This window comes from Varanus komodoensis, unplaced genomic scaffold (genome assembly GCF_004798865.1).
Source record: "Varanus komodoensis strain SLA01 unplaced genomic scaffold, ASM479886v1 scaffold62, whole genome shotgun sequence".
NCBI lineage: Eukaryota > Metazoa > Chordata > Lepidosauria > Squamata > Varanidae > Varanus > Varanus komodoensis.
In genome coordinates this window covers 3514112-3529119 of record NW_025336248.1, presented here as the reverse complement: position 1 = coordinate 3529119, position 15008 = coordinate 3514112, and the positions used below count along the sequence as shown (strand labels likewise).

Here is a 15008-nt window from a genome sequence, read left to right as displayed (position 1 = left end):
AGATGACTGATAGGAGGGGCAAATATTAAGGATATATAAATAACTGGAATGCTCTTTCCCTCTAACACAGGCCTTTTCCAAACCTTTGATAGCTGAGACAGAGGGAGCACTTCCTGCCCTTAGAGGAACACACTCACAGTGTTTTTGCACTGCTCACCATTCTGAGTATGTCCTCTGGTTGGAGAACAAGCCTACAACACTGTGGCTCATGCAGGGATGCAGTGGGCAGCCTCCTTCCAGGGCAGGTGGTTCTGCAGCATCAGGAAAGGCTGCCTGCCCAGTCAGGCCCAATGCAGAAAAAACATCACAATTACTTTTCTCCGGTTGAAGTAGATTGCAAGGGGGGGAAAGGTCAAAGTGGTAAATCATTCAGAGCTCCAGCAGTCAGTCTCCTGCTTTGGAGGGATGGGTATTTGACAAAGTACCATCCAGTGAGGTCCCCCTGCTGCAGAGTTAATGGAAATCTCTAAATCAGTAATTCCCAAAGTGAATAGTACCATTGGATGTTTAAATTAGCAGTAAAGGAATAGACTTAATACAAAGAAAAGCACTAGGGTTGTTGCCCAAGAGGAAAAGGGGCAGCAGCCCAAAAAAGTAATACAGCGCCTCAAAAGCTAACTTCTAGGGAGTTCTATGAAAAAGCATAGAACCAGTAAAGGTGTTTTATTTTTGCATTTGTAGAGGGTCCTGGTACCCCAAGGTTGCCACTGGTAGAAGCTTAGTCTGTATGGGTTGCTTTGGGTGTTCAGAAGCCTGAATTTATTCATTCTACCTGCAGTTTTCTCACAGCACACAGTTTGGAGAATTTCCGTTCTAATAAGGTTGTACTTTTGTTTTAGTGAAACATATACTTGGCTGTAAGAACTTTATGGCTTCCATATCCCTTTACACCTTCCTACAGCTAGTAAACATAGCTTAACATACAAAATTGTAAACAAAATGCCAATCAATTTGGTGAAATATGAAGATTGTCCTAATTTTTACCATGATAGAGAATTAAGCTCAACATGTGATTCAGCAGGAGAACTGATTTTTGTTTTTAAGTGCCAAGTATACCTAGACCTGGAAATAGGTAAGTTTGCCAAGGCCAGACTTTGAAGGGTGCTAACATAATAGGTTTGCAGAGTGGAGATGCTTGCTAAGTGGATAACTCCCAAATGCTTTCTTCCCACCTACCTGTTCCAGGTACAAGAACACCTTTTAAACTTGGCTGTTAGCAGCTCTAAAATCCAGCTTAGCTAATAAGAGGGACAAACATATAGGGAGCCTATCTATCTATCTATCTATCTATCTATCTATTTATTTATTTATTTAAACATTTTTATGCCGCCCCATTCGCTGAAGCCTCGGGGCGGCTCACATCACAATTAATTATGGGACTGGTGTGGGGGACGATAAAAAGGGAATTCAAGGAGAGGTGAACTTAGGAGTTTGAAAGAAGGATGCTTAGAATTGTCTCTTTTTCTCCCCCCTTACAGTCGCAGAGACCTGAGCTTGGAACGTGGTGGAGACATTACCTTCAAGTAAGTGCCTTGCATGTGAAGCAGGGGTGCTTTCTCCAACACATACATAGATTGCACCACACAATGGGTGACTTTTCAAGTGTCCATCTCAGGCTGAACGGTTGCATCCAAAAGGGATTGTTGGAAAGCAGCAAAGGAATTTATTTTGGCCTTCCAAGTGGAGATACTTTTAATATGTATTAGTGACTAGACAGGAAGTAAAAATTATTTCCACTTGCACCATCTCCTAGCCCAGAGCTAAGAAAGATGTACCTGAAATGGGTTGCCAGGTGACCAGGAAAAAGGCTGTCCTTCTCCTGTGCTAGCTTAGTGCACTATGCATGCAGCTTCTCACAGGTGCAGTTGAAAATTATCACTTACTAGAACCTGCAGATTAAATCTGCATTTGTATACAGACCTAGGAGTAAGTCCCACTCATCTTTATGGGACTTACTACTCAATAGATATTCATAGGAGAACACTGAAAGAGTTGTTGAAAAGTGAGTTTGCATCATTTTACATACATTTCTAGTTTTTCCACATTTTTAAAATATGTCAGGAAATCAGAATCTCTAAGAAAAAGGACTGAAAATTATTTTTTAAGTCTCCTCTTCTTTCTGCTTGTTCACCAATTTATTCCAGTTTATCCTAATTTATCTTATTCTGGGTTAATTAGTTATGAGCCTGCTCCATTTTTCTAACTTTTTTACCCTGAAACTCAGGGACACGCTTACATGATTAATTACTCCAAAATAAAAGGTGTGACCTTGTGAATAACTTCTAGATGTGGAAAGAGGGAGTTAAAAGTCACACTCCCTGCCTCAGAGAGAGACTAAGACTAAAAATAGACTTTTCATAAGATATGTGAGTATAGAAAAGCTAGTGGTGCACTGTTTGTGCTATTATGGGTTTGTTTGTTTTTTTGGGGTGGGGGAGGGATCCCTGTTACAGGCCCAGTATCCTGGTCAACTCCCAAGGCCCCAGTACCTACCACTATCCCATCTCTCTCTCTCTCTCTCTCTCTCTCTCTCTCTCTCACACACACACACACACACACACACACACACAAAATTCATTTATTCTATGCTCCCGGTTTTCCCCCACCCCCACCCCAGTTACCTGCGTGAACAAGAAGGCTCCAATAGAAAGGTGAACCCTCCTCTTTGGGCAACAAGAGGACCTAGAGAAAATCTCTGAGGACTTCCCATGCACATCCAAAACCTCCAGAAATTAACTCTGCTTCATTATATCCTTGATTTCAATCTCCTAGTTCTCACGAGTTCCCCAGCTATGTGCATTCCCTTGTTTCAGAAACCCTGAGCTATTCTTTGGGCTGAGGAATGTTTTCCCAGAGACCTGAATGTACACAGATTCAGCTGCACGCCCTTTTACATGTTCACACCAGCAACTCTGCTGGAATGTGAAGAAACAGGGATGGGGCTTTCATCTCTGTTGGACTTGGCCGTAAGCCTAGTTTTTCTGCCAAGTTCAGGAGGGAACTGGGCCAGCGCCTGTTCTATTGTTACCCTGGGCAAAAATTAATGTTCTGGCCCCACCTTTGGCATCTTGGATGTTAGGGACTGTGGTCATTCCTCCAGGAATTCCTTCTCACTTGCAGCTCCCTGTGTTAGGACATAAGTTGGCGGAGTGAGGAAAACAGGGTGTTGCTGCGGACATCTTGGCTAGGGCTCTGCCCCATCCCAGGCTCCCTGAGATTTGTTTCTCAGGGACAGGAGGGGACGTGTGTTCCCCATAAACATCTGACATCCTAGGTAAATAGATGCCTGTTAACTAGGTTCAGCAGACCCTGGGAGTGGAGGGTGTTGACAGCAGGCTGGAGTTGCCAAGCAAGCTCAGGAAATACGGCTGCGTTCCGGGATCTGGCAGTGCCTCCGTGGATGCAGCCACAGGAAGGGCAAGGGGGCTGCCAGGTGCCTTCTCCAGTCAAGCATCCAGCAGAGACTGGCTGTGGCTTTGGCAAGCCCTCCCTGTGAAGGGAGGATTCTGGGAAACTGCCCTGCTGCCCCCCTGTCCTAGCCAGGCCTGGCTGATCCTGGGGATGCTTCATCCCCAGGAATTCTAGGTGGACGTGATGGGAGCAAAAAGATGTCCAGAGTCTGAGTGTAGCTACATGTTACATAGCTCAGTGAACAACAGGTAGAGGCAGTCTGCAGGGGGGAGATAGAAATCACTCACGGCTCCACCCATCCCTTGATCCCTCTGTTCTTCTCCCTCTTGTCTCCTCTTCTATGGGGGTGGTCCATTTGCCTTATGTGGAAACGGGCCATGGGCCCATCTAGCCCAGCATTGTTGGCATTGACTGGCAGCAACTCTCAAGTAGGATTCTTTCCCAACCCTACCTGGAGATGCCAGAGATTGAAACTGAGACCTTCCATGTGCAAAGCATGTGTTCTGTTGCTTCCTACGGCCCCATACATGATGGTGAGGACTTATGGAGAGTAATGGGCTAACACTTCTACAGGGCCACAAGCTACCCAGTCCTGCCTTATAGCAATGACTAATGTTCTCAGCTCCTTACCTTCCCAGAGAAAATTCCTCACTAAAAGAGGGAGACACGAAGAGGCAAATGGCAGAGGTGACTGGAAAGTGGCTATTCCTTCATGGAGTGTGGGATTTCTCTCCCTGTTGGCTTTCTCTGCTTGGGAGAAAGAGTCGCCAGAATTCTCCCATGGTGCTGGTGCTCTCATGTGCACAGTACACAATAAGTACTGGAAACCAATTTAAAACTGTTCCAGTGTGTAGTTGTGGCCTTACCATCAATCCAGCCTTTCCTCACTCCTTCCACACAACCATTTTGCATAGCATCTGGCATGGCGAAGAATTCTTAGGAACTCAGAAGCTTGCCCACTTTTCTTTTACAGCTTGGTTGGTTTACAGCAAGGTAAAATGCATTATCTTGCTGTAAATTTTCTGTGGACTGACTATGTGTTTTATATAACATCATGTTCTGATATCCCAATTCTTAAGCTATTTACCTAAAAACAAATCTCAGGTAAGTAGGTTTGTAATTTTAGTACAGTTTTGGCCTTTGACACACTTTTTTCCCCATCTGTCAGGTGTCCTGTGATGCTGGTGGTAGGAGACCAGGCTCCTCACGAAGATGCAGTGGTGAGTGACATGCCCATATCCTTTTGTAAAAGTTCTGTTGGGCTTTCTGTTCCGTTAATCCATCCTTTTTCTGTGCTGAATGTACAGTGGAAACTAAGGTACATTATGCCTCAGCTTGAGTTTGCTCTTGATCCAAACACTATCCATCCTTTTCTTTCTCTTGCCAGGTGGAGTGTAATTCCAAACTAGACCCCACCCAGACTTCTTTCCTTAAGGTAAGCAATGCCTTTTAAGACCACCTTCCATGCAGTGCATAGGGTGCATCAGCAGCTTTCAGCTCTACCTATGTCCACGACACTGGTTGCTTCATGTTTCTCTAGGCAAGGCCATCACTTTGCTCTCATTTCTCCGTTCCTCCCTGTCCTGTCATCCCTGTAAACTCACAGAGTTGTTGCAATTCCTAAGAGTGCCTAAATCCTATTATTTGTTCCCATCACCCATCAGCTCTTGGTTTATATAGCATAAAATTTGGATAGATTCTTGTGGCCATAGATTTTCTATTTGCAGGGAAAGGTAGAGGCAGTTTTTTCCTCTGAATTTTAGCTTAGGCTTGTTCTCTCTCTCTCTCTCTCTCTCTCTCTCTCTCTCTCTCTCTCTCTCTCATGTTCTCTTCATCCTTTGTTTTCCTTTCATTCCATACTTTCCAAGAATATTTGCCTAAAAAAGTCTGCCCTCTTTTGAAGAGTTATCCTTGGCAGCCACCAGAACTAAACCTAGAGCCCTTCCCCTTCCTCAGCCTGATAACTTCTTCCGCTCTGTAGAAAGTTGCTCCCCATTTATGGTTGTGGTTCCCTCTTTCAGATGGCAGATTCCGGAGGACAACCACAGCTGACTCAGGTAAGATAGATTGGCACGACTCGGAGTTCGGAAGAAGGCTGTGGAGGGATTAGGTCATATATATTATGCTATAGTCTGTTTTAAACAAAAGCCCTAAAGTTTTGTTTCTTAGGCTACAATCAATGTCATTATCATATATCCATATATATAAGCCCCACTGAATTCAGAGAAACTTACTTTTGGGTAAAGATGTACAAGATTGTACTGCTAGTGTATCATTACTTCTTCTCCTACTAGGGCATGTTTCAAAGGTTTTTGTCAGTGTAAGGTGTGTGTGCGCTTTAGGTACTGAAGGGAGTATAAAGTAATTGCACAAAAACTCAACATTTTTAATATTGTTGAACAGTATAAGGCAATAATGGGAGGCAATAATGTAGGAACAAGTGCTCAGCCTATCCCTCCGTGATGGTTCCCTGCTTCAAATGTCTCCCTACAAGCCTTCGGGATTCTGAATACGTGATTTAGCCTTGCAGAAATGTATCTGGAACTACTACAGAGAAAACAGTGGCTGGTATGCTTTGGATTGCTGTAGGCAGGGAAAGAGCTAAGCACCTCTTCATTTCTTTCATTTTCTCTGCAGCGAGGAATTGTGGTGCATGGTTAGACCCACAATTTAATCTACTGCAAAATAATACTAATGATTTCAAAAAGCGCACCGACTCTATTGAAAATCCTCTTTTGCATTTGAAGGCACAGCTACAAATAGCATATATTATGGAAGGCAAGCCACCATTAAGAACCAGAATAATTTTCTTTTCTAAGTGACATGGCTATGGATACTTAACTGCATCAAGCCATTTCTTCAGTCCTATTCATGTGTGGCCGCCTGTCATGTGATTCGCATACATGGGATGCACTGGCCCAACCTTTGTGCCTTCCTCCATCAATATGCCCCCCCACCACCACCCACAGATTGGCATGGAAGGTCTAAAGAGGGGTCCTTGCTATGTATGCACAGGCTCCTCGTGTGATCAAGGATAAAATAAAACAAAGTATGCAGTTCGACTAAGATTTTCTGTTGCCATAAAACTGAACGTGGGCTCCTTGAAGCTGTTCCTTTACTGAACTGTTCCAAGTATGCCAAACCCCAGCTTAGAAATCTTCAGGAGACAATCTTTGTGACTGGGGACTGATGTGCACTCCAGATGTGATTTTAAAGTAGCAGCAATTTGATGTTTTAGGACTGACATGCTGGGTTTGTTCATTATGCAAAATAAAAGGGGAGCAGTGGGACAGGGTTAGAACGGAGAAGAGTCCGCATCCCAAAATGTGAACAAGGGTGCAAAAAAATCCTACAGCATCCAGCATTCTTCAGCCACTGTGCCTCACTGGGGAATGCTCGAAGTTATAGGACCTGCTTCTGTATGAACAGACAAAGGATGGCACCCTAAATTAGATTAAATTGTTGCTTTTTAATGGAGTACTTTGGAGAGGCTTTTATGCCAGTTACTTTTATAAATGATAGATGTTCTACCCCTTAAAATAGCTTATTAAAAGCACTTATTTTGCTGGGGAAAGAAAGCATGATTAATAGCATAATTGAAAAAAATCATGGAACAAATTTCTGTGCGTGCGTGTGTCCCACTAGATTTGCACACATGTAATGTTTCCCTCTGTTCTTTCTGTCCCTCTCCCCTGCCCCCATCCTTCAGCCTGGTAAACTGACTGAGGCTTTCAAATACTTCGTTCAAGGCATGGGATACAGTGAGTATCTGATCCAAGACTTCATGGCCCCCTGTACTGGCTTCCAAGGGCATGTTGGGCCCCATACTTCCATGCAGCCCAGAACAGAGGTTGTGCTGAATACTCATCTCTCTGTACCCACATGCGTGGCTTATGATGACTACCATTCCCATCTATGGCTAGCACCAGAGGCTGAGGGAGTTTCGGGACTTCCCCCTGGGGGGAGCAGCAGAGATTCATGGGCCATTTTATCTGCAGTGCCATCTTGGTTCTTGCTTTTAAATGGGATGGGGTGGGGTGGGGGGTCTGACAGCTAAGTGCTGCACTTCTGTTAGTGTTCACCTCCGAGTCCCTAGCAATGACAGAGGAAGGGCCCTGCCCATGTGCTGAATCTCGTCTATCCTTTCTCAGCTGGGCTTCCATCTCCTGCCCACAAGTTTTAAAAGGCTCTTTTGGGTCATGCTGTATGAGTGACCCACAAAGGTGGGAGCCATTCTGGCCTGATCTTGGAACAGCAGTCAGTAATGAAATCACATTCCAAGATGATTCCCTCTCCCCTCCCCCCTTCCCAGCCACCCTGTAGACTGAGCATATTTTCCTATTTCTCCTCAGTCCCTCACATACTGGACAAGAAACTGAGTCAGGGGTCAGGTACCTTCTGTGGTATTTCTCCCCCACCACCCATAATCCTTTGACACGCTCCCCAAGGTGTCTTCTCACCCCTCCTGCGGCTCACTCACTCCTGTGTGCACACTAGGAGACACTTGAGTTGTTTGCTGTGATGATGAGGAAGCAGAAGTTGCTTTATTTGGATTTCCGTTGTCATGTCCCCAAGTGAGAAATGCTGGTGTCATTCCTTTGTATGATAGCATACAGGAGATGCCACAGCTCTCAGTCCTGCACGTATTCCAAGACTGCACAGATTATTAACATTTCCTTTGAATGATCCCTTCGTGTATGAATGATCCATCTCATCTTGAATCTGGGAGATGTGGCTTGGCAGAATATCAGAGGGCTGGGGCAGTTGTGGTGTGCATCTTTGTTGTTTTTGGTGCGGCTTGCAAGTTGGGGAAGAAAGCACAACTGCAGGCCTGATCATAGCATAACTATGCAAGTTCTGCACACATCTCCATTTGCTGTCTAAATCATGGGGACTAGAAACTTGTTTTATAGGCTTTCCTGGTCTACACCCTATAAGGAAAGAAGATCCTCACAGGTTGCCACTGAGAGAGCATTTGCCTTCACCTTAGCTCTGTAGATAGCAAGGATGGCCAGGGTGTGAAGGAAACTGAGCCCCAGATCTGAACCTAAATAAAACTGGCCATCTTAGACAATGCCCCAATGGCTTGGTACCCTTATTTTGTGCCCGGACGGGCTTGTTCCCTCTTAGGCATTGCTGTGGGGCACATGCGACATGGCTCGCCTTTCACGATGCTCCTTGCTCCATAATTGGCCAACCTTAGCACCAGCTTTTGCAAGGGTGGAACAGGGCTCCCATGTGCAAGGGCCTTCTCTGACTCTGCCTCTCTCTTTCTCTCTCTCTTCCCCCCCTTCTCCCCACAGTGGCCTCATCCTGCATGACACGCCTGTCCCGCTCACGCACCGCCTCTCTGTCCAGTGCCGCCTCAGGGGACGGGAACCGCTCCCGCTCACGCACCCTGTCCCAGAGCAGCGAGGCAGGGGCACCCCAGCCGCCTGCCCCCACCATGGAGGTGTCCTGCTGAGCGCCGGGCCAGGGGATGAGACCGCCTCCCACCTCTGAACAGGACTTCTGCAATCCCACAATGCACTCCGGCCGCTGGGCCACATGACGATCTCCCCTAATGGTACTAAACGTCCAGGGAGGCCCAGAGGGATGCAGTTTTACTCTTCTTAAAACAAACATTAACTTCCCCAATCCATCCTTTTCACCCAACACATACACGCCTCCCTCACCCACCCTGCCCTTTTCTCCCAAGTAACCTAAAACTAGTATCAGCTCCCCACTTTCTTTACTGACCCTCAGCCCCTAGAGAGGTATGGATAGAATAATATGGATTTTCTAATCTGCTAGGTCCTCTCTACCTTTTTTTAATTTTCTCTTTTGCCCCCATCCCTTTGCACACTGAGTTTTCCTTAACAAGGGAGGTCTGGAGTATCGTTGGGGTTTCTTTTTTGCCTAACTCATAACTAACCATTGTCCCTTCCCCTTATTTCTGAGTGATACATTCTTGGAGTAGCCTGGATGGGCATTGGATTTGCCTTGCTAGCTCTCTTGGTCCCCTCTGGAGTGTACATAAGCAAAAGCAGAACCTCACAAGAGAGATGCACGTCCCTGTAAGGGCTTGGATTGCTACTGCCATGCTGAGACAGTGCTCCTGAAACAAGAGTTGCTTTTCCCACCCCACCCCATCCTCATGTCCTCTCACCATTTCGTCCACTTGGATCTCGTCTCCCAAGATTCCCATCCACTTGACTGTCCTGAGAGGTTCTAGTTGCCTCTCAGACAAATCCTGTTCTTGGCACTTACTCGAAAAGACACAGAGTCTTCCGTTTCTTTCCACTTCTCTCTCTCTGCTTTGATTTTGTGTCCTCCTGTGCCTGTACTTATCTTCCTCCTCAGCCCAAGTCTGCATCGCTTAGTCATTCTTTTTCCTCCCCTTCCTTAAAAAACTAACCCTTTGTAGCTGGTTTGTGGTGTGCATGCAACAGTTCCTGCTACAACAGCAAGCTATGTTGGCAACCAGGGGCATTGGGGAGGCTGGAAAGGCTGAATCGGGGGTGGGGGATGTTAGGGGTGGGTGGGATTGTTCCTCTTGGGAATTTTCGGGGGAATGCTGTGGGTGGGGGATGGCTGGGAGCTTGAGCCGGATTGCACTGTTGCAGCTGTGCCAGGCACAGGTGACAACAGGCCAGGATTATGCTGGCTTCATGAAAAGAGAGGAATGGAGGAGACTCCAGGAGTCACCAGCTGCAGATATTTTGCGAAAAGCGCTGACTCTGGTGGGCTCGGCCTGCTGGCTTTGAGCAAGGCTCTTGTAGCGCTGCAGAGGGTGAACTTTGTGTCGGCTTCTTCTGTAACGGGATTCCAACTGTATCAGTTCTCTGAATGTGACTGGCTGTATTAAAAATACATGTTTAGGTAGTGTTTGCCACGTTGATCTCACAGAATAAGGAATCCAAAATAAATAAAGTAAAATATTTTCTTTGGACCAGCTGTCGGTGAGGGTATTTAGTATGTGAGTGACACGTTATTGCTTTGTTGCGCTGTAAAGAATTCTGTGGAACCTAAAAGATGGTCCAGCTAGAAAGTCACCTTACTTATTCCTTAAATCTAAAGAGGCGCTGGGAGTTAATAACCCAGCTGCCTGTATAAAGGGGCATTGTTTGAAATGGGTTCCAGCTGGAATTTTAACTCCCGCATGTAATGGGATCCTGTTGTTTTGAGAATGTGTGGGCTCTGTCTTATTTTCCCCAGAGCAGTTGATGGTGAATCCCAACTCTTAACAATAAAGTCTCTAGAGAGGAATGAGTTTGTGCTTCTTTTCTTATGGTGGAGGTAGCCCATGCGTGCAGTTCCACAGGCCAAGGGGCAGTTCCCAATGGACTGGGAAGTACACAGAGGACTGTGATAAAAATAAAACATAGGAGTTGTCAGGCTCAGTGGGCCAGATAAAAGATTCCCATCTCCTCCCACTGGCAAACTGGGTGCCCCAGGAAAATTTAGAAGTCAGGCAGGTTACTCCTGTGCCAACTCAGATGCTGAGAACCAACAAGCTCATAGCAAAATGGGGCCACTGGGAAGCAAGATGGGGTTCTTATCACCAAAGTACAAAAATATATATTTGTAAAAAGTTAAGATGGCCTTTACAAACCACACACACACTCAAAAAGCACAGCCCATTACGACTGCTTAGCTAATGAGCATCCTCAGTGTTCTTGGCTGAGGAGAAAAAACCGAAAGAGAGTGAGATGGGGTGGGGTGGAAAAAGGCTGAGCAGGACAACTGGAAGGTAAGGATATGCTATTTCATTGCAAGGCACACTTGCACTTAGTACATACTGAATGTTCAAAAACATTAGTCCAGTAATCTTTGGCCATCAAATGGATTCTGCATTATAATTCTCTCAGCATCATTGGAATCTCTTCTGCTCTTGACAAGCATTTTCATGGCTTTTTCTAGAGTGAGGAAAATGCCGTATTATCTGGAAATGGTGGGATAAGAAGTTGCTATATTTTCACAATTCCCCTATACAGGCATGGAATTGTATCATGGAGCATACACAAAACAGGAAAGGCAGATTCGCAAAGGGGCTGATCTTAATCTGGAAGCAGAAACCTCTGAAGCAATGGGTTAGGGTTAAAGTTTCTTATAGGGAAGCCCAGAGAGTCACATACCTGAAGGCAGAGGGCAGTGTCTGAGTTTTGTTCTCCTTAATGGTTTTTCCACAGTAAGAAAGAAGCAGCAGCTGGAAAAAATGGAATTTGTCTGGACCAAACATAATGTTAGGGAACAGTGGTGCAGTAAAAGCCTCATCTGGGAAGCAAGATCTAGGATGAAAGTTTCTTGCCCACATCTTACATGCTTTATCAGAGATACACTCATTCATCTCCAGCTATTTTTCTCTCCTGAGAACTCAGTTCTGCTCCAGCCTTCTTGGCTCAGACTGGGTTGGATCCAGACTCTTCCTATTGTGAGAAGAGCTTTGTTCATCAAAGGACTTTTCATTGGTTTTTGGGACTACCCCACCCCACAACACACCACAGCTCACCCCACTCAGAAGGATCTTCTGACTCTGTGCAACATATTCAAGAAGGTGGAATGTCCATTTTTGGGAAGAAAGGACAGGGAATCATGGAAGGGGGCAAGAAGGCCACTGAATCCAACCTCCTGCTAGTACAGAATACCAAGTTACATCATCCTTCTCAGATGGCTGTTCAGTTGCATCTTGAAACTCACTTTTCATGGCATCGTTGTTCCAGCTTAAATGTGGTTTCTAACCAGTAAGTTGAGAAAACATCATTGCTCCAGCTTAAATGTGGTTCCTGACCAGTAAGTTGAGAAAACACATTGTTTGGTTATGCAACAAATAATCTAAAATTAATAATACCATGCACTGATTAATTGGGAATACATTTTCTACACTGCCAATAAAGTGCCTTGAAAGGATGCAGAGAAAAATCGTTCATTTGCCACTTTTTAGCAGCTCTGAGAAGATAAATGCTACACAGACGGATGACCCAAATAAAGGTATGACGCATGGGAGGCTATAGACCTATGATCATCTGTGCTGTTTTGCTCATTTATTTTGCTTTGAATATCCGTATCTGATATTCTGAGGGATGGCGCTTAACCTTTTCTTCCCATGCCACTCACTAACCATGAAGCTGCTATTAGCAATGGGGTGGGAAAGGGATGGGATCAGCCTGTCTTTTCCCCCTGCACAGGAAGCATAAAAACTGCTTCAGGTGAAAGGAGGATTTAAGTTGGGGGAAATAGGTTTTAAAAGTAAACTCTGCCAGCAAACCAGCTTCCTGATTTTCTCATCAGTCCTGTGGGGCAAGTCATGAGCAAACGATAAAGGGTGCAATCCTATGCACCTTAGGCAGAAATGTCCTACCATTGCCAGCATTTCTCAGCCATCCTTGTGCAGGATTGCTCCCTGAGGCTCATGGCTCACTTTCTCAAGCAGGTAGGCCTGTTGGCCAGCACGATGGCAGGCTGCAAGCATGTGGACTTCATAGCTGACCCAAAACATTTTGCTGTCCAAAGCAAAGGGCGACAGGTTGCTTTTCTCTTTTCACACACAAGAGGTGACTGGACCTGTGGCTGAATCTTATGCCAGCACTAACAACACAACAGCAGACTCCACTGCACCTGTAGGCAGTGTGCAGCAGATCCACCTCTTGGCCTTCCAGCAACCTACCCTGCCAGCATCAGTTTCCTCAAGCACCTGCCTAACTCAGAACTGAGTCCTTGCTTCCTTTCATGTGACTTTTTAAAAAAAGTTCCCTAATATTTAAAAAAAAAACACCTTCATGCATGTAATGAATTTATTTGGACACAGACAGATTACTTTAATGCAACCTCAGCAGCAGCATCATTGAGGTGAGAATTCCAACAAGCTGAAAGGGTACATTAATATGACTAAATTGGCTCTAACCCAATACATAAAACTGTCTCTTTCAGCCTTTACAGAGTAACTTTTCTGTGATAAAAATGAAAGGCTCTTGAATGCGCACTCACCAAAGAACTTTTCAAGGCTCCTTGCTGGCAGAAATCCCCTTACAGAACTGTTTTCCATCCAAGCTTTCCTCCCAGTGGAGCTGACCTTTTACCAAGAGCCAAAAGTGTTAATCTTTTCCTCTGCCATCCTGTGCCAGCAAGCAACCTTAAGCCCAAACACCACTCAGACTGCCAACTCCCACCCCACTCCCCTGGGGGGTCAAAGCCTCTCATTGTTAGTTCCAGGGAACAAAAGGAGTGTCCCTCTTGGTGGAACAGGGAAGTTTTCAACCTGTCTCTGCAAACGCCTGGGCTCCCATCCCAGCCTGAGGCCGTGTGACTGTGTCCAGTGTTTTCACTATAAACTGAATCTGGGTCCTGTGTCTGTTTCAGCAAGGAAGCTGGAAGGCCTTTTGTTTGCAAAGGCAGCAACCTGAAGAGCTGAACTTGGAATGCCAAAGCAACATCCTCTCAGGCTGAAGCCACGATACCCATGGCAGGGTCAGCCCCTTCCAAGCATTTGTTCCACAATAAGAAAAAATAAGCCTCCCCAATTTCTTTTCCAACCCCTGTGCCTGGGGAGGTCACCACAAGTAGCCCACTGGAAAGTAATTAATTGCGGATGAACAAAAAGTGCTGATTTGCACTTGCTGATATGCATCTTGCACCCTGCAGCTCCCCATACTGCATTATGTTCAGCTCACCATCCAAATATATATCTGCAACCTGCAGCAACTATTCACATGTAGCTCTGTAAATGTGACAGAGTTGGACGGAGCATGTCACATTTAGGTTTTCCATTAAATATTTGGGAGGGAATTAAGCACAGAGTTAAGTGCTTTTGAACCTCTTGGCCTGGACCCTAACTTGCTCTTCCTAAGGAGGAAGCAATTTCTATCAACCTCCCCCTACATTTGCAGCTCTGCACACTACCTCCCAAACCACTCGGGTTGAAATTCAAAGAAGGATCTAAGCTATTAAAAATCAATGGGCTGGATGTAGAGTGAGTCAGAATAGATCAACTGAAATCAATGGCCTTAAAGGACTCATGACCAATTCCAAGTATGACTAAGTCTACCTCTAACCCTGTAGGCTTAAACATGTTAAATGTTCTTGCTTAAGGGAAGCTGCACTCATCAATCAACATATAAGAGCAACACAAAAATGGTCCAGCTTCAAAGGTAGGTATCCAAGTGCATACAGATGCCATGAGATGCACTCAAATATGCTTTTCATGTCAAGTGTGCAAATTACGGTTGTCACCCAATTAAATACACTGGATTCTATGATTCAATGCAAGTTTTTAAAGTGATTAATCATGCTTTTTAATTTATTCATCAGAGAATGAGAATCACTGAATAGTAGAGTTGGAAGGGGACAGAGGGCCATCAGGTCCAACCCCCTGCTCAGTGCAGGACTCCAGGTTCAATCATCCCAATCAGACGGCTGCCCAGTTGCATCTTGAATGAGTCTAGCGTGGGAGAGCCCACAACCTCCCTAGGTCATTGTTTCCATTGCTGTACTGCTCCAGCAGTCAGGAAAATTTTCCTAATATCCAGCTGGAATCTGGCTTCCTGTAACTTGAGCCTGTTCTGTGTCCTGCACTCTGGGATGATCAAGGAGAGATCCTGTCCTTCCTCTTTGTAATAACT

The 15008-nt window shown here is 45.4% G+C and overlaps 1 protein-coding gene across 8 annotated transcripts in view; it reads left to right on the top strand.

Moving 5' to 3' along the window:
- The window catches only part of NDRG2 (NDRG family member 2), a 35486-nt gene extending 24827 nt beyond the window's left edge, over positions 1–10659 (top strand). For 4 of the 8 annotated variants that reach the window (XM_044449945.1, XM_044449944.1, XM_044449948.1 and 1 more), the window contains 7 exons: positions 1479–1523; positions 4580–4631; positions 4799–4846; positions 5433–5468; positions 7121–7172; positions 7764–7797; positions 8715–10659. In XM_044449945.1, the coding sequence (XP_044305880.1) occupies positions 1479–1523; positions 4580–4631; positions 4799–4846; positions 5433–5468; positions 7121–7172; positions 7764–7797; positions 8715–8913 (466 nt within the window). In that variant the 3' untranslated portion in view covers positions 8914–10659. Of the gene's footprint in view, positions 1–1478; positions 1524–4579; positions 4632–4798; positions 4847–5432; positions 5469–7120; positions 7173–7763; positions 7803–8714 lie in introns of all 8 variants that reach the window. The other 4 variants (XM_044449949.1, XM_044449951.1, XM_044449952.1 and 1 more) reach the window with 2 other exon arrangements.
- The last annotated feature ends 4349 nt before the right edge of the window (positions 10660–15008 follow it).